The sequence below is a fragment of the Sus scrofa genome, chromosome 14 (assembly GCF_054392235.1).
Source record: "Sus scrofa isolate SSC_HxYL_T2T_F1_AM1 chromosome 14, Sscrofa_HxYL_maternal_Yorkshire_Landrace_v2.0, whole genome shotgun sequence".
NCBI lineage: Eukaryota > Metazoa > Chordata > Mammalia > Artiodactyla > Suidae > Sus > Sus scrofa.
In genome coordinates, this window is record NC_139396.1 from 131583055 (window position 1) to 131605798 (window position 22744).

Here is a 22744-nt window from a genome sequence, read left to right on the forward strand (position 1 = left end):
CTGAGCAAACATAGGCAAGAGATTATTGGCAGCCTAGGGAAAAAGCTTATTGAGGTTTTAAATGAGAGAGGTAAGAGACAAAAAGGTTCAAGTGGGATATTTAAAAACACTTACCACATTAATTTAAAAGGCTCTTTTCTCTAAAATGTTTAATCTTATTCAGTGATATCTGACTAGTGGCAGAAAACCTGAGATGAATTTTTAAAAAAAAAAAAAAAACTCTTTTGGTTAAAAAGGAAGGTTCCCATTGTGGCTCAGTGGGTTGCAAACCCGACAAGTATCCACAAGGATGCGGGTTCAATCCCTGGCCTCGATCAGCGGGTTTAAGGATCTGGAGTTACTGTGAGTTGTGGTAGAGGTTGCAGACGTGGCTCAGATCCTGCGTTGCTGTGGCTGTGGTGTAGGCCGGAGGCTGTGGTTCCAATTCAACCCTTAGCCTAGCAACTTCCATACACTGTAGGTGTGGCCCTAAAAGAAGACACACACACACACACACACACACACACACACACACACACACACACTACACAAAAGGTAAACAGATACTTTTTTAGGGCAAGGGCTAGAGGAGAGAGTACAAAACGTATCAACCTTCAGCAGAAACTGAGCACCTGGGTTTGCCTCACACACAACTTCTGGAGGGTCTGGGCTCAGATGAGAATCAAGTTTAGGAAGGCGCAAAAGGGGCTAGGGAGGCAGGCTAGTGTATGGCTGAAGAGTTCAGTCTCTGGGCTTAAAGTGGCTGAGCTGAAGTTCTTGGCTCTGCAACTTAGTGCCTGCAGGACTCTGGAGAATAATTTAACTGTCCTGAACCGTATCTGTAATCAGGGATAATAATGGTACTTTGTTCTCAGGGCTTATGAGATCACGTATGTAAAAGGGTTAACGTGGCAGGTGAATGTGCCAAGACTTGCCCGAGGTGACCCAGCAGGTGTGACAACATCTGGTCTCAGGCCGTGGGCACCAGGATGCTCAAGGTAAGAAGAGTACAGAAAGCCCAGGATACAAATCCCACCCAGCTCTGCCACTCCCTAGTTTGGGTGACCTGAGCCTGCTGATTTCTTTTGAAAAAAATGTTCCTACCCTGCAGAGGTTTCGAGAATTAGATGCTATTAGGTAGTAAAGTGTGCAAGGTCAGTTTCAAGCCTCCATCTATGATTAACTTTTTAGAAACAGCAAACAGGTCAATATTCCTAAGAATACAGAGCAAGAGAGTCAAGAAAACAAACTATAGGCAGTTCTGGTGATTTGTTTATTCCTCATAAACACTTGTTTCTACAGTACAAGTCAGAGAATAAACAGAGGCACACGGCTATAATTTCCACCACAATCTATGTGGAGGGGACACTGAGCGTGAGGATCAGGGGCTGGGGGTGGGGGTGGGGGTGTGTTTGGGTCACAGGGTCATGGGAGGCCTCTGTGATGAACTGTGCAGGGATCCTATTGGTCAAGATCTGATCCTGAGGCCCGATGGCCAAGGCTCACGGTGGGAGAGTTCCAGTGAACCCAACGCTCTTTAGTTCACTGCCGTCCAGCATGGGTCCAATTCTACCTGAACGCCAAGGGGTTGAGGTGGGCCTGACCTACTGGTCCAGTGGGAAGGATCCATGTCGGCCCAAGCCACTCCTAAGGATTCAGGTCACTCTGTGATAGGGCCTGACGCTGTCCAGAGATGTCTGCTCTTTGCCCCGAAGTAAGTGACAAACTCATACAGTGACTGTTTACATCCGTTTCTTTTTGACTAGAGGGATCCTGTCCCAGGTCTAAGGAAGGAAAAAGGGGCCCAAATGATCTGCTGGAACTCAGGTAAGGAAGACAGCGGGTAAAGTCAAGGGTGAGGGAAGGAGCACTTCACGGAACCCACAGGAGCAGGAGGCGGACACGAGTACTGGTCTGGTCAGACAAGGGAGAAGCCTGGGGCCACCACGGCCACCAGAAGCGAACCAGGGAGTAAGAGACAGAAAAGCTGTGGCCTTGACTTTCACAGGACCGCAGTGATGTATGTCTAAGCTGCCCCTGTCGTTTCCCTTCTTTCTTTCCAGGGCGGCACAAAGCCCTGGCCCTGATCTGGGGCTGGGATCATCTGCCCCAATGAGAAGCAGAAGGGAGAGATTCTGCATCACTCGGCAGAAAAGGAAGTGGGAGGAAGGCAGCAGCTGGTCTGTGCTGGGGGACCAGAGTGTTAGGGATGGAGAGACCCAACGAGCAAGAGAGGGGAAGGACAGAGCAGGTAACTGCAGCTGCAGGGGCCTCCCGCCTGAGATCGAAGCCCTGCCTGGCAGGTGATGGGGCCACTCCCAGGGCTTCCGCTCCCAGGTCATTCAAATCTCCTTTCACATCGGTCTGTTGGTTCACCTCGAGCGGGTGGCAGGGCCCTCCTGGTTCCTGGTCAGCTGGGCGTGGCGCCCTCAGGCCGCGAGGCTCCTGGCTGACTTGGAGGCGCTCTGGGCCCGCTGAACCACTGCGGGGCACTTTTCACGCCGCAAGAGCTTGTTATTCTCAAACAGACCTTCGTTTCGGGGTATTCCATGAGAACCGTCGGGGAAAGTCAGCAGGCCTTTGAGGGGAAGAGAGAAAATATGGAGTGACAGTGGCACTAGTGGCTCAGAGGTCAGCTACTGCAGGGACTGAGGGAAGGCAAAATTTGTGGCTCTTCTCTGTGAGCCCAAGGGCCTGGCATCAGTGCGCGGTCACTATGGAATGCTGGGCATCCACAGAAGGATTAGAGCTGCATAGGTGCCCCTCTGTGCTGTTATGGTCGCCTCGGTTGCCCATCCTGCTGGACTGTAACTTACCCAAACCGTCCACGCGGCCGTTTTTAAATTCCCCTTCGAAGGTCATGTTGTCGTGTCGAATGAAGACTCCGACACCGTTGAACTTGCCCTGGGCAAACTCGCCCTCATACCTGCAGAAACACAAGGAAGCAGTCTTTTTTTTTTTTTGCCTTTTCTAGGGCTGCTTCCCACAGCATATGGAGGTTCCCAGGCTAGGGGCCTAATCGGAGCTGTAGCCGCCGGCCTACACCACAGCCACAGCAACGCGGGATCCGAGCCGCATCTGCGACCTACACCACAGCTCACGGCAATGCCGGATCCTTAACCCACTGAGCAAGGCCAGGGATGGAACCCGCAACCTCACGGTTCCTAGTCGGATTCACTAACCAGTGTGCCACGACGAGAACTCCAGTCTTGACGGGGGGAGTGAGCTGGCCAGGATACCTGAGCCAGGCTGCCACTAATACCTAACGTGTGGTTTACTAACGCCAAGGAGCAAAGCTAATTACACTCTTCCAGAGCTCCACCCGCCCCCACCCACCCCCACTCCCAGCCAGCAGAGAAGGGTCAGAGTGTGTCTGAAATGAGGCCCAAATCTCAAGGAAATAACCCAAAGACAGAGCGATGGGGTGGGAGGTCACTCACCTTCTCGCCATTTCAAACTTGAGATCTATTTTAAAGTAACCAGTAAAAGAATGAATACTCACTCCTTGCCTAGGACAAGCTCCAGTTCGACCAGATATTTATCCCTAGCCATTTTTATTTTGATTTTATTATTTGTTTCTGTCTTGGCTGCCCCAAAGCGTATGGAGTTCCAGGGCCAAGGATCAAATGGGAGCTGGAGGTGTGACCTATGCCACAGCGGCAGCGATGTCGGATCCTTAACCCATGGCAACAGGCTGGGGATCGAATCTGGGTTCCTGCCGCTGCAGAGATACTACCATAGCTCCCACTGTGCTACAGTGGGAACTCCATCACTATCATTTTTCTTTTCTTTTCTTGTTTTTTTTCGCAGGGGCGGGGGGCAAATCTGTGGCATATGGAGGTTCGCAGGCTAGGGGTCGAATTGAAGCTGTAGCTGTCGGCCTACACCACAGCCACAGCAACACTGGATCCAAACCAAGGCTGCGCCCTATACCACAGCTCACAGCCAAATCAGATCCTTAACCCACTGAGTGAGGCCAGGAATCGAACCTGCATCCTCATGGATACTAGTCAGGTTCCTTACTGTTAAGCCAGGATGGGAACTCGGTCACTATCATTTTTAGATCAGAGCTTCCCTTCCCTCGTTTAAGGCTGAGAAAGGAATGACCCAGGACTCACCTCGAGCCGTCTGAGAAGGTCAGTACCCCAAAACCATTAAAGAGCCCATTTTCAAAATGGCCCAGGTAGGTGCCACCATCAGCAAACATCAGTTGACCAAAACCATGTCTGCGGCCTGAGCAAAGAGAAGACAGGTGTCAGCTTGGGATGGGGCAGCTTCAGGGTCCCCTCTCATGGTCTAACATCCCTTGCCTTATGTCACCCCACCGACAAAGAAAAGAAGAGAAACAGTGACATTAGCAGAGCAGGGAACTGTTGCCCAGAGTAATAAGCTGGCTCCTAGGATCTTCCCTTAAGTCACAACCATCAGTTTGGAGCAGGACTCTCCAAGAATGAAAGATAAGAGAGCACTTAAAAATCACAATAGCTAGGAGTTCCCATCGTGGCTCAGTGGTTAACGAATCCGACTAGGAACCATGAGGTTGCAGGTTTAATCCCTGGCCTTGCTCAGTGGGTTAAGGATCCAGTGTTGCCATGAGCTGTGGTGTAGGTCGAAGATGCGGCTTGGATCCTGCGTTGCTATGGCTCTGGTGTAGGCCAGAGGCTACAGCTCCAATTAGACCCCTGCCTGGGAACCTCCATATGCCATGCGTGCCGCCCTAAAAAGACAAAAGTACAATAAAATAAAGTAAAATGAAATAAAATAAAATAAGACAGCAGGTGGTAGGGAGGTGGGAGAAAAGACTGGAAATGTGCATAATTTCTCTCAAGGCTCAAGAATTCACCAGCTGAATGAAAAGAGTGAGGCGTCTGGAAACAGTGTGAACTGCACATCATTGGCACAGCTACAGAGAGGCAAGTCTCCTTCGGGGCAGTTCCTGGGTTGCTAGGATTGGACCCATGAGACTTTTAAGTGGCCAGGCTGTTCCCAAATGGAACATCATTAAAATCCTTCCTGTACAGTCTCAGGCCCTGAGGAATTTTGCCATTCCTATGAATAGATACTTCCAAATGTAAAGAGCTGTCCCAGGAAATTCAAGGCAATGAATATCATCTGCTCTTGAGTGTCTGCCCTAATTTCTTCTGTAACTTTTTAAGATTCACTGGAATCAAGTCATTGCAATGAATCTGCACTTTCTAATTTATGGGCACTAAAAATAATTCATTTTGCTCTGCTGAGTACATTAGCATTTATAAAAACGACTCCCAAATAATACCACCAAAGGAAAACAGAGTGTTAAAACACTTTAAATTTAGAAGTACGAAGATTTAACTTATTTCTGGAGGTTGGAGTAGCAATAGCATTTTCTAATCTCTTTATTTATAATCCGAAAATCAAACAAAGGAAAGGCACTATTTGGATTCAATCTCACAGCCAGAAAGGGAGACTTACAAAACTGGCTTATATATCCTGATGTATCTGCCCTTCAACCCAATGAAGTGGGTTCATCACTGGACAACCCCCCACCCCGGGTCCTCTCACCCTCCTTCCACTCGCCACGATACTCCTCCCCACTGGAGTAGGTGAAGGAACCTTTTGTCAGGGTCATCGTGACAGCTTCCAGATGGATGAAAACTGCAGGAAACAAGCAGAGGAGAACCAGTGTCACAGGATGGCTGGAAGAAAGGCCTGTAAAGCGATTTCGTAGATACCTCTTTAAAGGCTACCAGCCTGGTCGGTATGCACTGCTGTGAGTACATTTAACAAAAATCCCCACCTCTCCAACCACCAGCACTGCCATCACCACCTCTTCCCAAGCAGTCTTCTCTTCCTACTTGTTTTTTTTTTTTTTTTTTTTTTTGGGTCTTTTTTGCCATTTCTTGGGCCACTCCCGAGGCATATGGATGTTCCCAGGCTAGGGGTCTAATCGGAGCTGTAGCTGCCGGCCTACGCCAGAGCCATGGCAATGCCAGATCTGAGCCGCATCTGCGACCTACACCACAGCTCACAGCAACGCTGGATCCTTAACCCACTGATCAAGGCCAAGGATCGAACCCGAAACCTCATGGTTCCTAGTCGGTTTCAATAAACACTGAGCCATGGCAGGAACTCCTCTTCCTACTTGCCTTAAAATTTTTCAGCCAGTTCAAATTTTCTAAGACCTGGGATGGAAATTTAGGATTAATCTGTAAATACTTGCATAATACCTACTACGTGCTTAGTCAAGTATAAAACATAATCTCATCCTTCAACAAGTGCGTAATGGAGCTGATGAGACTAATGATCGAAGAGTTCCCATCGTGGCTCAGCAGAAACAAATCTGACTAGTATCCATGAGGACGCAGTGGCCTCGCTCAGTGGGTTAAGGATCTGGCAAGTGAGCTGTGGTGTAGGTCATAGATGCAACTCGGATCTGGTGTTGCTGTGGCTGTGGTGTAGGCTGGCAGCTGTAGCTCCAATTCGACCCCCAGCCTGGGAACCTCCATATGCTGTGGGAGTGGCCCTAAAAAAGAAAAAGAAAAAGACAATTGAAACACTGAATAATACAAGAGATAATACAATTAAGAGCCAAAATGAATGGCACGGATGACAAAGACAAGGGATGGAGAGAATGTAAAACAAGCAGCAAAGAACGCAAAGGGCAATTCCAGACTCAGAAAACATGGGGAATGAAAGCATCAAGAGCAACATAAACATGAGATGCGCAGTGAGACATGAGAAGCGGGTCTTAGAGGAGAGTTGAAGGTTTATTTAGGAAGTAACAGGATATAAATTCATCTCTGTATACTCATCCTAAATATTAAATCTGAAAAGAATTTAAATCCAGGAGTTCCCATCATGACTCAGTGGTTAACGAATCCAACTAGGAACGATGAGGTTGCGGGTTCAATCCCTGGCCTCGCTCAGTGGGTTAGGGATCTGGTGTTGCCGTGAGCTGTGGTGTAGGTCTCAGACACAGCTCGGATGCTGCATTGCTGTGGCTCTGGTGCAGGCTGGCGGCTACGGCTCCGAGTAGACCCCTAGCCTGGGAACCTCCACATGCTGCAGGAGTAGCCCTAGAAAAGGCAAAAAGACCAAAAAAAAAAAAAAAAAAAAAAAAGAATTTAAATCCAAACTCTCTCATTTTGGAGGGAGAAACAATTGGAGAAACAGAAGCCCAAAGAAGTTAAAAACTAGACGGTGAGTGATGAGGGGGATGGAACTCGTGCCCACGCCTCCTCTGACCGCTGCTAGTGCCTTTTCCTTGTGCTCTGCTTTGACAGTCAGGCCAGTTTAAGGAGACCTTTGAAAGATAGCCAGAAGAGCTGATAGTGGATAAAGTGGGGAGAAGAGGAAACCTCTGAGGGTTTTGAACAGGGCTGTGATATGAAAGCAGAGTCTAGGGAAAATGTGAATGTGGCAGCGAGAAGCAGGATGGGTTGGAACAGCCAAAAACTACAGCCAGAAAAGCTTGCAGAACAAGAGGTGAGATAATTCAGGTGACTGTGAAAATAAGCAAAAATTACGCTCCCTCCATTCACACCCTTGCAACGTGACATGACAGATCCTCCACTGAGAGGCAGTTGATTTATTCCTCTGCCCATCGGATCCGGGTGGGTTATCTGACTTGCTTTGGCTAATGGCACATTATCGAAGGGGAGGTAGCAGAGGTTTGAAAAGAGCTTGTTTGCTGGGCTTGCCCCACTGCTGCACTTGGAACCGTTCTGCCTCCATGTGAATTAGCCCTGGCCTGTCTGCTGGATGGTGAGAGGCCAAGTGGAAGCAGCTGTCCCTGCTGACCACCGATGCAGGGGTGAGCTCAGGCAAGACGAGAAGAGCTGCCCTTCTGAGCCCAGCCCCAAATTACTGACCCAGAAAACCACAGACTAAAGAAACAGTTGTTGTTTTAGCCACTATGTTTTGAGGACAGTGTGTTATTAACCAGCAAAAGCTAACTGATAAACCCAGGTATGAGATCAAGGCCTGAACTAGGCAGATAAGAGGGTAACAGGGCAGGAATGACTACTAAGAGACATCTTAGGATAAACACATGCAAACAACCCAGTAACATTTGGAGACTGGCTATGTATGGCTTCACAATGAAGGTTTATAGTCAGGATATCCTATAAGGAGTTAAGATACCCAAAACATCATAGAGCATAAACAAACAGAATCATTCAACATATTTAAAAAAATACAATCTCTATTTCTTTCTCTTCATTTCTCTCTCTCCCTCTTTCTTCCCCCTCATTGTTTTTGTTTTCATTTTATTTTAACTGGAAGTCTGTGCCTCTTAATCTCCCTCATCTATTTCTCTCACTCCTCTACCCCTCTTCTCTCTGGCAAGCACCTGTTTGTTCTCCATGTCTATGACTTTGTTTCTATTTTATCTTTATTCATTTGTTTTGTTTTTCGGATTCCATGTATAAGTGAAATCAAATTGCATTTATCTTTCTCTGATTTATTTCATGTAGCATAATACTTTTTAGGTCCACCCATGCTGTTGCAAATGGTGAGATTTCTTTTTTATGGCTGAATAGTATTCCACTGTAATATTGCCCATATACATGTGGAGATTTTATATATATATATATATGGACAAATATAAGAAGATGGCCCTGTCTCAAAGCTCTAGTGTCATCTCAGCTTGAAGACAGAGGAGTTAATCCCTGTGCTCTCACCCAAATATGGAGGGACAGTCATTTCTACCCCCCGTAATGAAGGCCAGCTTTGTGGGAGCTCTTTTGGTGGTGCTCCCATAGGTCCTCCAGGGATTTTCTCACTTTCCAGTGACTCAGGAACTCCATGTTCAAGATCCCTCACCTGTCCGAAAGTCCCTCACAAGCTCTGAGGGGCTATTTTCTCAGAGAGGTCATGCCATCTTGGTGTGCCATCTCTGTTTCATCAATGTTCAGCAGGGTCAGCATCCAATTTCAGGCTCCGGGCCTCTTATCATCAGCCCAGCATCAGAGTATGCCTGGGGCAGAGGTCGGCATGACTCCATTGCAAATACAACATTAATGAGAGAAAGAGAAGCAGTTTTCCATCAAAACCTCAAAGGAAAATTCTTTCCAGTCCAAATAAGCATTCTGATTGCTAGAGGCCACCATCAGCTCTTCCCAGAACTGATGACATCAGAGTGCTAAAAGTCAGCTTAGGGTACAAGTCTGAACTATTTCATTCCTTCAAAACATGTCGCAATGTGAATGGTTGCATCTTCTACTAAATCTTACGACTAAACAACCATTCTGAAACACAAACACAAAATCATTATTTTTATAGGAAGATGATGAGATAAAGACATTTTTATAGGAAGATGATGAGATAAAGATATTTCCCTTAAGTGCTCAGCAGCAGCTAGCTTACTCATATTCACTCAGTGCTTTGGAAGGAGTTAACTGCAGTGCAATTTGTGGAGTCAGACTGATAACACAGGGGCTCAGGAGAGCTGCCTCCTGTACCCGTTCTTCTTCTCAAGGCTTCATGAAACTTCCACATAGTGTCATCCCACCAGGAGAAGGAACTTGAAAGTGAGGGAACACTGTTTCTCCAGTTTGAGAATTATCTATGGACCAAGTACTAGCCAGCCCCTCTAGTAACCTAATAACCTAATACTAATAACCTAATAACCTAACCACTCTTTTGGTACGTTGTTAGCTCTTGGGCAATATGTCCTAAATATTTCAAAGAAGCCGGTGAAACTTGAAAGATGATCTCCTTATGACCGAATATAGTGCACTGTACTTCCCAAAGATATCTGCAATCATATCTTCTGTCTTACAGAGTCTTCTAGTTTGACCTTGACACTGGCCCATCAAAACAGTAATGCCTAACTCCTCACCTATGAAACAGGCCAGGCCTGTGACTGCTTCGATCAAAAAAATGTGATGGAAGCGATGGTGTGTTGTGAGGTTAAAGCATAAAAGGTCATGCAATTTCCATCTTGAGCTTGGAGACGGAAGCTACCACATAAGAGGTCTGACTCTCCTGAGGCTACCTTGCTCAAAGGAGGCCGAGCCACTTAAAAAGCCACATGTGTTGGTGCTCCCCGTTGGCAAACCCCTCTGTGAATCATCCTACCCCAGGCACCAGGAGTGAGTGAAGGATGCCTCAGGATGATTCCGGCCCCCAGTTGCTGAGCCTGTACCCCAGCTGAAGTATCATGGAGCAGAGAGAGAACATCCTCATGAGGTTCTCTCCAAATTCCTGACCCAAAGAATCTGTGAGCATCACGTGGCCGTTTTAAGCAGCTGAGTGTGGAGTAACTGGCTATATAGCAATTGTAACCGGAACATCATCTCTGAACCTAACCCTGCCACCATCCTCTCATGTGTTTTCAAAAGTGCATCGGCAAATTCCCATTTCTTTTTGTTCCAGGGAAATACAGCAAACTTCAACACTTGCGGAGTTCCTGTCGTGGTGCAGCGGAAATGAATCCAACTAGGAACCATGAAGTTGCACATTCAATCCCTGGCCTCCCTCAGTGGGTTAAGAATCCAGCATTGCCGTGAGTTGTGGTGTAGGTCCAAGATGCAGCTCAGACCTGGCGTTGCTGTGGCTCTGGAGTAGGCCGGTGGCTACGGCTCTGAATAGACCCCTTCCCTGGGAACCTCCATATGCCGCAGGTGCGGCCCTAAAAAAAAAGACAAAAAACAAAACAAACAAAACAAAAACTTCAACACTTGCTTGTCAAAATGATATCCATTCCCAAGAGCACAATCAGATGTGCTAATGAAAGGAAACACATGTATACTCCATGGGTCTCAGGCCTCGGTGGAACACATTAGACTAGAAACGTCAATGTGCGTCCAAATAATTGATATTGGCATTGCCTGAGACAGCGTCAGGGTTTTCATTTATGACTTTTGTAATTAGCCATGCTAATTAATAGCTGTGTAGCCACTGACCCAAAAAAAGAACTTCATTAGTAACCATGATCACTGAGACAAATCTAGTTTAAAAAAGTATAGCTGTGGAGTTCCCTTCATGGCGCAGTGGTTAACAACTCCGACTAGGAACCATGAGGTTGCAGGTTCGATCCCTGCCCTTGCTCAGTGGGTTAAGGATCCGGTGTTGCTGTGAGCTGTGGTGTGGGTTGCAGATGCGGCTCGGATCCCACGTTGCTGTGGCTCTGGTGTAGGCCAGTGGCTACAGCTCCAATTCAACTCCTAGCCTGGGAACCTCCATATGCTGCAGAAGTGGCCCTAGAAAAGGCAAAAAGACTATATATATATATATATATATATATATATATATATATATGTAGCTGTGCTGATGAAGATTTTTTAAAAACCCAGTAATTGAATAAGGGATGCAAGTCAGTATTTTTATCAGCCACTCAAAAAATCTTTTCAAAGGAGTTCCCTACTGGCTCGGTGGGTTGGGGATCCAGCAACACACCACTGCCATGGTTCAGGTGGCTACTGTGGCACTGGTTTGATCCCTAGCCCTGGAACTTTTGCATGCCGCTGGTGCAGTAAAAAAAAGAACAACAACAACAAAAAACACCTTTTTTTTTTCAAAGAGAAGAGATGGCCTAGGAGTTTAGGCTTCAGATATACATGTGGAATCTAGTTACAAAGCCAAGACAATTCATGCTTCTAGACAGATGTCCACCCTTTCTCTCTCTTGATAGACAGATTGCAAAGGATCAATCCAAACATTTATCTAAAAGAAAATAACTATTTTATCCCTGTAAGCCAACACACTATCAGTCTACACAACAGACTATATCCATACCATCTTTATGTTCTCCTGCCCCAGACATTTCCAAATAGAACTCAAAGACAGTAAAGAGACCTTTTGTTTTCATTCCATTTGCCTTTTTTTTTTTATTTCAGAAATCAAACTGGTTAAAAAACATTTATGCATTCCCGGTAACCTGTTTCCAAATTCAGAGGATTAAAAAACCTAACATAAAGGGGAAAAGATTTTCAATTTAAGAATATTTTTTGGAGGCATCTACTATCTACATATACCTTCACAGTGTCCCCTTAAAGCCACCCTCCTCAGGGTATGACAATCTTGTCAAAGTTCTTTCAATTATAAAAGCTCTTAGGCTTTTAGAATCCTAAAAAGAAGAAACTGAAGGCTTTAATGAACAAAGATCAGGCTTGTAAGGAACCCAGAACAAGAGGTCAAGTGTTCTTTTTAAAGTATTTTAAGTGAGCCTAAAATAACTGTCCTTGTTATGAGTCTGTGAGTCTCTTTCACTCATTCTTCCTTGGACTGGAAAAGTAAACAAATGTATGGCCACTAGATAAAAGTCAGCGGGAATACAGTGGGACAGTTTGATGGAAGAAAGTGGGAAGAAAATCCTGACAACAGAAAGGTCAAAACAAAACAAACCAAATAAAAAACCCCAGACGTCTTTGGATGAGAAGGACTGCCGGGACAGTAGAATAGACACTATTCTATTTCATGAGAAAGTAAAATGCCTGGGCCGGGTTCTAACAGAGCCGAATGACTCCCGCTGGTACCAAAACAATTTGGAGTTGCCAGACAGTAGGGATAGCACCATCAACTAACTGATTGAAGCATCCCATTTTCCAAGCCTCGACGTGTGTTGGGGACGTCTCTCCACCAGAGTGTGACAGAGGCGGGCCGGAGCCAACAAAGCCCTAGATTGCAACAAGGCAACAATTCCCCGTCCACCTCCCCATTTCTTCTCCCATCCGGTTCTTGCCTTCCAGCGCCGCTCCTTCTCTCCACCCTGGGTCAGCACTCCCGTGCGGGCGGGGTCTTCCACTCACACAGGTATGGCATCCCCTCCTCATATAGCCCCCACCTACCCCACTCACCATCCTGGACGCCGTGGGCTCTCTCGGGCCTCGGACCCCGCGGTGGAGACGGGAGGCCCAGGTTTGGGACCCTCGAAGAGCCACCGCCCCCACTCCAGGATGGAGCCGCGCTTCACAGCCGCTGTCATCTCAGGATGGGCCCCTCAGTGCCTTCCTCCCCGACCACATTCCCCTGACTCCCTCCCACCCGCGCGGCCAGCCAACCTGGGCTCAACCTTCCGGGATGACCGTCTCGCCCCGACGCGGGGCTCCAGAGGCCCGGACCTCCGCTCCGCCGGGCTCGCCCCTGCCACCTGCCTCTCAGCCACCACCTCCAGTGCCCGCCCGACTTGACGCCGCCATCCCCTGCAGCCGCACCGAGCACAATTCCCGCGGCCCATTGGCTGTTACCTAGGCAACTGGGAGCAACGCCACTTTCCATTGGTCCAGCCCGGGCTCCGCGCCATCTTTGTGTGGGGCGGAGTGTCTAGGGAGCCCCTGGCGGAACATCCTAAAGAAGGGTGGGGCTGACCTAAGGTCCCACCTCATCCACCCATAGAACTCAGGTCTTGCCTGCCTAGAGGCACCCTAGCCGAAATGTTAACCCCCAACCAAACAAAACCAGACCTGTGTCGGACGTAACAGTGACCAACTCCAGCGGCTCGGATCCCACTTAGATCTGCACAGTAGTTAATGGCACCTCCGCGGAGCTGAAGGACAGAACCCCAAATCGGCTTTTGAGGTGCAGTTTTGTAAACTGTAAAGCGCAAGACGGGGCAACTACAGTTTAATGAGTGTCAACCCTGTGCCAGCACTGTGATATCAGGGCACTTTTTTTTTGCACTCATTATAGGGATTTATGGTGGTGGTGTCATTACTCATATCCTTTGTATTTAAAATACAGTTTGCTCCAAGATTGGAGCAAATCCTCCCAATAACCATGCACGCCAACCGGTTTATCCATATGTTTACTTACCGAGCAATGCGAATGCAGCGTGATGCCAGGTCCTGCCAGGCTGGAATAGAAATGATTACCGCTCTCCTAGGATTTACTGCCTAGCTATGGAGAAGAAAATATTCATGCACACGGAAAAATTCAAGACAATAATTAATTGTGGTGTTTTGTTTTGTTTTTTTGTTTTTTTAGAGCTGCACCGGTGGCATATGGAAGTTTTCAGGCGAGGGGTGGAATCAGAGCTGCAGCTGCCAGCCTACGCTGTAGGCACAGTAATGCCGGATCCGAGCCACTTCTGGACCCTCACCACAATTCACCTGCAACACTGAACCCCAGACTCACTGAGAGAGGCCAGGGTTCAAACCTACATCCATGGATCCTAGTCGGATTCGTTTCTGCTGATCCACAACGGGAACTCCTATAATTAATTTTTAAGAGAAGACAAGCCTACAAAGAGAGTAAGCAAATTATTTTGCTGAATTGGGATTTCCTAGTCTGTCGAATAGGGTTTTTTGTTTTGTTTTGTTTTTTGCTTTTTTAAGGGCTGCACCTGCAGCATATGGAAGTTCCCAGGCTAGGGATCCAATCGGAGCTGTAGCTGCCAGCCTATGCTACAGCAACGCATGATCCCAGCCTCAACTTCGACCTAGGCCACAGCTCACAGTCACAGCCATGCCAGAGCCTTAACCCACTGAGCAAGGCCAGGAATCAAACCCACATCCTCGTGGATACTCGTCCAGGGTTCATAAACCCGATGAGCCACAATGGGAACTCCCAGAATAGGATGTTAATAGTAATAATGACATAGTCTCCCTGACACTTGTATGAAAATACAATACAAAATGCTCAGTACTGTATCTCACATTCTAAGTGCTCAATAAACTGTAGATTTAAAAGACTTGGACACTATATTCAAACCCCATCTCTGCCGCCAACTGTGGGTGACTTCAAGCAAGTTATTAAACACTTTAGCCTGTGAAATGAGTTTGGTTAGTTGACCTACAAAATTCAGTCCAGCTCTAAATCACTGGTTCAACATGCTGAACTGTGAGATGTTAACTAGAGGCATAATTACAGTAGTTGAGGGAATGGAGTATCAAAAAAACAAATATTAGAGAGTTTCTGTTGTGGCACAGTGGAAACAAATCCAGTTAGGATCCATAAGGATGTGGGTTCCATCCCTGGCTTTGTTCAGTGGGTTAAGGATCCAACGTTGCCGTGAACTATGGTGTAGGTTGCAGATGTAGCTTGGATCATGAGTTTCTATGGCTGTGGTATAGACCAGCAGCTGTAGCTCCAATATGACCCCTAGCCTGGGAACCTCCATATGCTACAGATGTGGCCTTTAAAAAAAATGCAAAACAACAACAGCAAAAAAGAAAACAAACATTAAGGAGTTCCCCTCATGGCTCAGCAGTGACGAACTCAACTGTTATCCATGAGGATGGGGGTTTGATCCCTGGCCTCACTCGGTGGATTAAGGGATCAGGTGTTGCTGTGAGCTGTGGTGTAGGTCATAGACTCAGCTGGAATCTGATGTTGCCATGGCTGTGGCATAGGCCAGCAGCTACAGCTCTGATGCGACTGCTAGCCTGGGAACCTCCATATGCTGTAGGTTCGGGGCTCCCCCCCCCAAAAAAAAAGACAAAACAAATATTAGACTGGAGAATGTATATTAGAAACTATGAAGAAATAAGATTAAATAGATTGTGATTAAATCATGCAAAGACCTGAAAAATTAGAGGATATGGTTTGCCAAATGTACTCTCTTGAATCTGCAAATTTGTAGAAACAGAAAGTAGAAATATAGAGGTTACAAAGAGCCAGGGGAAGAAGGAGTTATTGTTTAATAGGTACTGAATTTATGTTGGGATGATGAAAAAGCTTTGGGTACAGATAGTAGTTATGGTTACACAGCATTGTGACTGTATTAAATGTCACTTATTATAGACTTTTGAATGGTTAAAATGATAAATATTGCATGTATTTTTCCACAATAAAAAACATAGTTTCTTGATCAGAGTGGTGACACAATAAAACCAAAATTTTTAAAGAAAATTAATCTACAGTAATACCCAGAGACGATCAGAGAGCTATTGGAAGCAGAAGAACTCAGAAACTATTCTAATCATGTAGCTAAGACAAACTGAGAGTCTCAAAACTAATGAGACATCAGTGAAGATGGAAATAAAAGGGATAAATATGAGGCATAGTTCATAGACATGTTTAATAAGAAGCAATATAATATTAAAAGCATGGAACTAGTCTCCCTGGATTTGGATCCAGCTCTGCCACTTGCAGCTTCATGACCATAGGCAAGTTACTTTACTCAGTTTCCAACATCATAAGGGCTATATAATGCCAGTTACATGGCTTAATCCATACAAAGTATTTAAAACTTGCCTGGCGTTTGGTAAGTGCTAGCTCTTAGGGAATGTATTGACCCTTTTCAGTAAAAGGAAAAGCAAATTCTAAGAGGCAGATACAGGAAAATTTTCCATAGAGAGAAACTCAGAATTCAAGAGAGAACTCTGAATCTTGGAGATTTTCTTGACTATATGTAAAACTTAGGGGCTAGATCAGATGAATAATACTGAGATCATCTTTGTGGCTATGGTCCCTAAGACATAAGAGACAAGTATTATTTGATTATTCTATGTCTGGATAGGAAAAGAAAATGCATGTCCACAGTGGCTCAGCAGTTTAAGGATCCAGGATTGTAACTGATATGGCTTGGGTCACTGCTGTGGCATAGGTTCTACCCCTGGCCTGGGAACTTCTGCATGCCATAGGCATGCCCCCCCCCAAAAAAAAATCTTGTTATTGAAAGAGGAAATTGAACCATGTTGTAGAGACCTTTGCCTGGAATAGTTTATTTGACAAAAAAAAAAAAAAAAAAGTTTAAGTCATTGCATTGTTAAAAACAAGTGGCTCCAGTGGAGTCAATTGTGCTAAGCCTTACGTAACTAAACCCAAACTTAATATTTTACTTAATTATAGTTTCAGCCTCTCCCAGATACAGAATCTTAAACTGGACAATCTAAATTACCTGGTCAGGGAGTTCCCATCATGGCTCAGTGGAAACAAATCTGACTAGGAACCATGAGGTTGCAGGTTCAATCCCTGGCCTTGCTCAGTGGGCTAAGGATCCAGCATTGCCGTGAGCTGTGGTGTGAGTTGCAGATGTGGCTTGGATCCCCAGTTGCTGTGATTGTGGTGTAGGCCACCAGCTACAACTCCGATTGGACCCCTAGCCTGGGAACCTCCATAAGCCTCAGCCTAAAAGGACAAAAAGACAAATAAATAAATAAATAACTTGGTCAGCACTAGTGAGGTAATCTTTCTGATAGACCTTGGCATCTTGGTCCTTAAAGGAACGTGAACCTCACCACAGCCAATCCTCTTTTCGCTCTAACTTCCTTGGCCCACTCCCTTCTGCCTATAAATGTCTTTCATTTTGCCTTTTTTTTTTTTTAGGGCCACACCCGTGGCATGTGTGGAAGTTCCCAGGCTAGAGGTCCAATCGGAGCTACTGCTGCAGGCCTACACCACAGCCTCAGCCACAGCAACATGGGATCCAAGCTATCTCTGCAACCTACACCACAGCTCATGGCAACGCTGGATCCTTGGCAATGCCGGATCCTTAACCCACTGACTGAGGCTAGGGATCGAACCTGCATCCTCGTAGTTCCTAGTCAGGTTTGTTAACCACTAAGCCACAAAGGGAACTCCAGGTCTTTCATTTTGTACACCTCCTCAGAACTCCTTTCTATCTTCTAGATGGGATGCTGCCAAAATCATGAATCACTGAATAAAACCAATAAGATCTTGAAAATTTATCCAGTTGTATTTTGCTTTTTAACACCATACATACAATTAAACAATAGTTCTTTCACTTCAGTACTTTTAGTTATTTGTAGCAATAGTTTGACTCACGAAAGAATGATTTTGGAGTTCCTGCTGTGGCACAGTGGGTTAAGAATTCGACTACAGTGATTTGGGTCACTGTGGAGGTGCAGGTTTGATCCCCAGTCAGGCATAATGGGTTCAAGGACCCAGAGTGTATGGGTTGCAGCTGCAGTTCAGATTCAATCCCTGGCCCGGGAACTTCTATATGCTGCAAGTGTTGCCATAAAAAGGAAAAACAAAAAAGAATGATTTTTAAATATGGTTACTATGCAGATGATCATCTTTTGTGAAAATCCATGCCTCTAGTCTGTTGGTTACTTTAAACAGAAAAACAAAAACATCAACAATAACCTCAGCAGTGACAAAAACCTACCATTCATTGAGTGCCTTTTATGTGCTAAGCACTATACTAAGTGCTTCATATACATGATCTTGATTTTATTTAACCATTTGAAGAAGGGATAATTATTCCCACTTCATAGAGGAGGAAACTAAGGCTTAGAGAGTTAAGTAACATACACAGTAGTAAGCGTGGAGCTGGAGTTCAAACTCAGATGTCTCTGATTCCCTCTATTTCCTATGATGAAACAAAATTCACATTTTACAGCAGGATAAGAAAAACGTAAACACAAAAATTCTCTCTGCCAGTTTGGGCTTCCTTCTTTCTCTTTAGTGTGCACTGTGTATCTGCATTATACCTGAACAAGATCTTCCCAAAGGCAGAAATACCCGCTCGACCATAAAGATCAATTTTTCTTCTTCTGGTGCCAGCCATATAACTCCTTAGACAATAACATTCTTTTCTCAATCCTTGTGTGTGCAGCCCTCTTTGGTGAACTTTATGTCCAGTCCCAATATATCATTTCCCTTAAAGATAGTGATTAGCGCAAAACGGATCAGCTGGGAGTTGCCATTGTGGCTCAACAGTAATGAACGCAACTAGTGTCCACGATGACTTGGGTTTGATCCCTGGCCTTGCTCAGTGGGTTAAGGATCCGGCCTTGCTATGAGCTGTGGTGTAGGTCACAGACGCAGTTCAAATCTGGTGTTGCTGTGGCTGTGGCTTAGGCCGGCAGCTACAGTTCTGATTCGACCCCTAGTTCAGGAACTTCCATGTGCCAAGGGTGAAGCCCTAAAAAAAAAGCCCCAAATCCCCACAAAACAAAACAAAACTGATTGGATGACCTGGGGAGATACTGAGGTGAGCCTAATAGAAGTTCTTGGCTTAACTACTTACGTATGACTATGTTCATGTTACCAGCTCTATTACTTGTATTCTGCCTATTTTACAGGGTTATCATTTCTTGCATTATCAAATGTGTGACCGAGCCACCAATAAAACTAATGATGACTAGGCGACTTGAAATGATTGACCAAACATACAGTCCTATAAGATCAGTGACGTAACAGTGCAATTCTAGATATGGGAAAAGACAACAAAAAAGAACCATTTCCTGGATGGTAACAGACTAATAAGACAGATAGTCCAGAGGCTTTTGGCTATAGTTAACAGGGTCTAGTCCAGTTAAAGCATATTTTTTTCAATTCTGTTACATTTATTACCTTTTTTTTTTTTTTTTTGGTCTTTTTTCTAGGGCCCCTCATGAGGCATATGGAGGTTCCCAGGCTAGGGGTCGAATCAGAGCTGTTGCTGCTGGCCTATGCCAGAGCCTCAGCAACTCGGGATCTGAGCCGCGTCTTTGATCTACACCTCGGCTCACAGCAATGCTGGATCCTTAACCCACTGAGCAAGGCCAGAGATCGAACCCGCAACCTCATGGTTCCTAGTCGGATTCATTAACCACTGTGCCACGATGGGAACGCCTACATTTATTATCTTTATTAATGCTCAGGCCATCTCATCTTTGGCCAATAGACCCTATTCAGATTGTCTCCCGAGTCCTTTTTTTTTTTTTCCCCATAAGTACAGTTGATTTACAAGGTCGTGTTAGTTTCAGGTGTACAGCAAAGTGATTCAGGATATATATATGTGTGTGTGTGTGTATATATTTATACTTTTTCAGATTCTATTCCCTTATAGTTATTACCAAATATTGAGTATAGTTCCCTGTGCTATACAGTAGGTCTTGGCTGATTACCTACAGTAATAGCAGATTGAATGGTCTGTTAGTGAAGTCCTCACCCAACCTGGTGCCATGAGGCAAATTAGTCACGAAATGCCTCTCAAACTTTGGCTGAAATTAAGACCAAAAAGCAGGGATTGTAAAGCAAAGAATGTTGCTCATATCCAGTTCTACAAGCATCAAGTCATCAGCCACTGCAAGTTATTGGCCACGATGGGAATTCAGGGTGAAGATCAGGATGAGGCACTTTGTGCTCTGAGAAAACTCACAGCCCTTAGTTAGATATTTCCAGGAGAAATTTTAGGAACCTGTTTTTTGCATCTTCCCATACTTAGAAAAGCACTAAAACCATTAACTAGGTATCTGTTGCTTGTGAATAGCAATAACCTTCTACCAAGATGTATGCTTGATTGTAGTACCTATTCCTCAAAATCACATATATACTGACCTCCCCTCACCTCTTCAGGACAGTTCTCAGACCTCTCTGAGAGACTGTCCCCCACGTTATAATCCTCAGGTTTGTTTTGAATAAAATATTCCATTTCTTTCTTAGATTGAATACTGACTAATTTTTCATGGGTAACCGTGCCCTCCAGTGACCTAATTACATTCCTCCTTTAAGACAACTCACAGCACACGCTGAACTTGAGGCCCTCGCTGACTCTCCAACCAACCTCCAAGTCACTGAACTTTTAATATGGAGTTTCCAGCTCTCAATATCGGCTCTTTTTCTTCTAGGCCTCAGAGAGCTGTGTGTCTTCAGCTTGTGGGCAGGGACTACATGGTCCTCTTTTCCACTAACAAAAATGTACTGAGCACCCACTGTACTTTTAGACACTGAGGTTTTACAGTGATGAAAAAAAGGTCATGGACTCTTTTTTTTTTTCTTTTTCTTTTTGCCTTTTCTAGGGCCGCTCCTGTGGCATATGGAGGTTCCCAGGCTAGGGGTTGAATCAGAGCTGTAGCCACCGGCCTACGCCAGAGCCACAGCAATGAGGGATCCGAGTCGCGTGTTCGACCTACACCACACCTCATGGCAATGCCAGATCCTTAACCCACTGAGCAAGGCCAGGGATCGAACCTGCAACCTCATGGTTCCTAGTCGAATTCATTAACCACTGCACCACGACGGGAACTCCTGGAATTTTTTAGTCTCGTGGGACCATACCTTTCTTCAATTAACAAATATGCTCTAGGAGTTCCCTCGGTGGCTCAGCGGTCAACGAACCCGACTAGCATCCATGAAGACGCGCGGGTTCGATATCTGGCCTCCATCAGTGGGTTAAGGATCCCGCGCTGCGGTGAGCTGTGGTGTAGATCGCAGACGCTGCTCGGATCTGGCGTTTCTGCGGCTATGGCGTAGGCCATCGGCTACAGCTCCGATTGGATCCCTAGCCTGGGAACCTCCATATGCTGCGGGGGCAGCCTTCAAAGTACAAAAAGGAAAAAAACCAAAAAAATATGCTCTAAGCATTGGGTCAGGCAGTGTGTAAGCTACATGAAGACTAGAGTTAAAAAAAAAAAACAAAACTTTTTATTTAGGTAGAAATGTTTGTTTCTTTGCTTCTCTTCTGTCTCTCCAGCAAACAGGAGGTGCTCAATACATATTTAATGAATGAGTGCACGATGCAACGACTCCAGATCAAGAGTTCTCCAGTCTCTCAGCTCGTTCATAATAGGCAGTCAAGTAGAGTGACTGATGAGGTAGGCGGCTTTATTGAAGGTTCCCAAACAGGCGCAGGCAATCGGAAGTTAAGTGCAGAGTAGGATCGAAAGAGCAGAGGGCGTGTCTGACCCGCCGCTGACTCTTGGAGCATGCGCAATCTTCACAGAAGGTGACGGGCGAAAACTGCGGAGGCCGCGATTGCGTAGGCGCTGGTTCTGATTGGTTGCTGTTTGCGCGCGAGGGGTCGTGCCTACTCGTCGCCAAGTAAACAGGGAGGGTGGGGGCGGGGCCAAGAAGCACCGCAATCTGGTTGGCCAGGCGCGGGTTGGGGGGTGTCGCGGATTGGTCCGGGCCGGAGCTCAGCTGTGTGGAGCGCACCGGGTCCCGGAGCCCGCGGCCTGAGGGATGGACGAGACGAGCCCACTAGTGTCCCCCGAGCGGGCCCAACCTCCGGACTACACCTTCCCGTCCAGCTCGGGCGCTCACTTTCCGCAGGTGCCGGGGGGCGCGGTCCGCGTGGCGTCGGCGGCCGGCCCAGCCCCCTCTCCGCCGGGCTCACCAGGCCACGACCGGGAAAGACAGCCACTGCTGGATCGGGCCCGGGGCGCGGCGGCCCAGTGTCAAACCCAAACCGTGGCGGCACAGGCCCAAGCCCTGGCCGCCCAGGCCGCGGCGGCGGCTCATGCCGCGCAGGCCCACCGCGAGCGGAACGAGTTCCCGGAGGACCCCGAGTTTGAGGCGGTGGTGCGGCAGGCCGAGCTAGCCATAGAACGCTGCATCTTCCCCGAGCGCATCTACCAGGGCTCCAGCGGAAGCTACTTCGTCAAAGACCCTCAGGGGGTGAGAGCGGGCTGGGGACCGAGGCCGCGGGCTTCGGGGAGGGTGGGCCTGCCGGGCGAGTTTGAGGCTTCGCACAGCCATAGGGAGAAGGGGGGCTGAAAGGCTGCAAAAGGGATAAACTTCATAGTGCCGAGCCTCTTGGCAGGATTTTGGAGTGCCATTGAGGACTGGAGATGGAGAAGCTCTGCGGAATGAAGAAATAAATCAGAACTTATTTGGGAGGGGAGGAGGGAGCGGAAAATGAAAAGAGGAAATTGACCAGATACAGGCGAAGGGCCCGGCAGTGTGGTGGGGCAATCGGCCTCTGGACAGAAACGCGGGGAAATGCTGCTTTCTACTAGGTTCCTGAGCTTTAAACTATAGAGACTGCTATTTGTCCACTGACTTAACAAATTTAAGCCCGTTCTCTCTTTATGGACAGAACCAGTGTTGTCGCTGTGCATTGAGGAGAATGGGTGACCCATAAGGGGCTCTGAGGGTTCTTTTCCATCTTTCTGTGCTGTGGAGATGTCTCCTGCTACCGTCCCAGGTCTCTTATTGGCAGACGTTGGTG

General features: G+C 46.6%; 2 protein-coding genes across 16 annotated transcripts in view; one reads left to right on the forward strand and one right to left on the reverse strand.

Moving 5' to 3' along the window:
* Positions 1–1233: 1233 nt before the first annotated feature.
* Positions 1234–13127, reverse strand: MORN4 (MORN repeat containing 4). 7 transcript variants are annotated; one of them, XM_013990474.3, is made up of 6 exons: positions 12963–13127; positions 8782–8935; positions 5572–5613; positions 4098–4212; positions 2796–2905; positions 1234–2557 (listed from the first exon to the last, which is right to left on the reverse strand). In XM_013990474.3, exons 3-6 carry the CDS (start codon positions 5585–5587, stop codon positions 2409–2411), a joined length of 390 nt encoding a protein of 129 aa, XP_013845928.1. In that variant the 5' UTR covers positions 5588–5613; positions 8782–8935; positions 12963–13127; the 3' UTR covers positions 1234–2408. The 7 variants fall into 7 exon arrangements, with proteins under 7 accessions (XP_013845928.1, XP_013845926.1, XP_084851135.1 ...); XM_013990472.3 differs by having other exon boundaries at positions 5521–5613; XM_084995009.1 differs by having other exon boundaries at positions 5521–5613; positions 12759–13127.
* Positions 13128–21737: 8610 nt separating this feature from the next.
* PI4K2A (phosphatidylinositol 4-kinase type 2 alpha) overlaps positions 21738–22744 on the forward strand; it is a 35215-nt gene continuing 34208 nt past the window's right edge. For all 9 annotated transcript variants that reach the window (XR_014826723.1, XR_014826725.1, XR_014826726.1 and 6 more), the window contains exon 1: positions 21738–22191. Coding sequence is in view for 1 of the 9 variants with exons in the window: in XM_001929034.7 (XP_001929069.1) it covers positions 21757–22191 (435 nt within the window). In the remaining 8 variants the exon portion in view is untranslated. The remainder of the gene's footprint in view (positions 22192–22744) is intronic.

What these genes read in the sequence shown, in the direction of transcription:
- MORN4 (XM_001929014.6), bottom strand. Translation starts at nt 5,587, where the DNA reads ATGACCCTGACAAAAGGTTCCTTCACCTACTCCAGTGGGGAGGAGTAT. An exon ending in TCGTGGCGAGTGGAAGGAGG is followed by an intron (nt 4,213 to 5,520) that starts GTGAGAGGACCC and finishes CTCTTTGCTCAG; the next exon opens with GCCGCAGACATGGTTTTGGT. An exon ending in ACCTTCTCAGACGGCTCGAG is followed by an intron (nt 2,906 to 4,097) that starts GTGAGTCCTGGG and finishes GTGTTTCTGCAG; the next exon opens with GTATGAGGGCGAGTTTGCCC.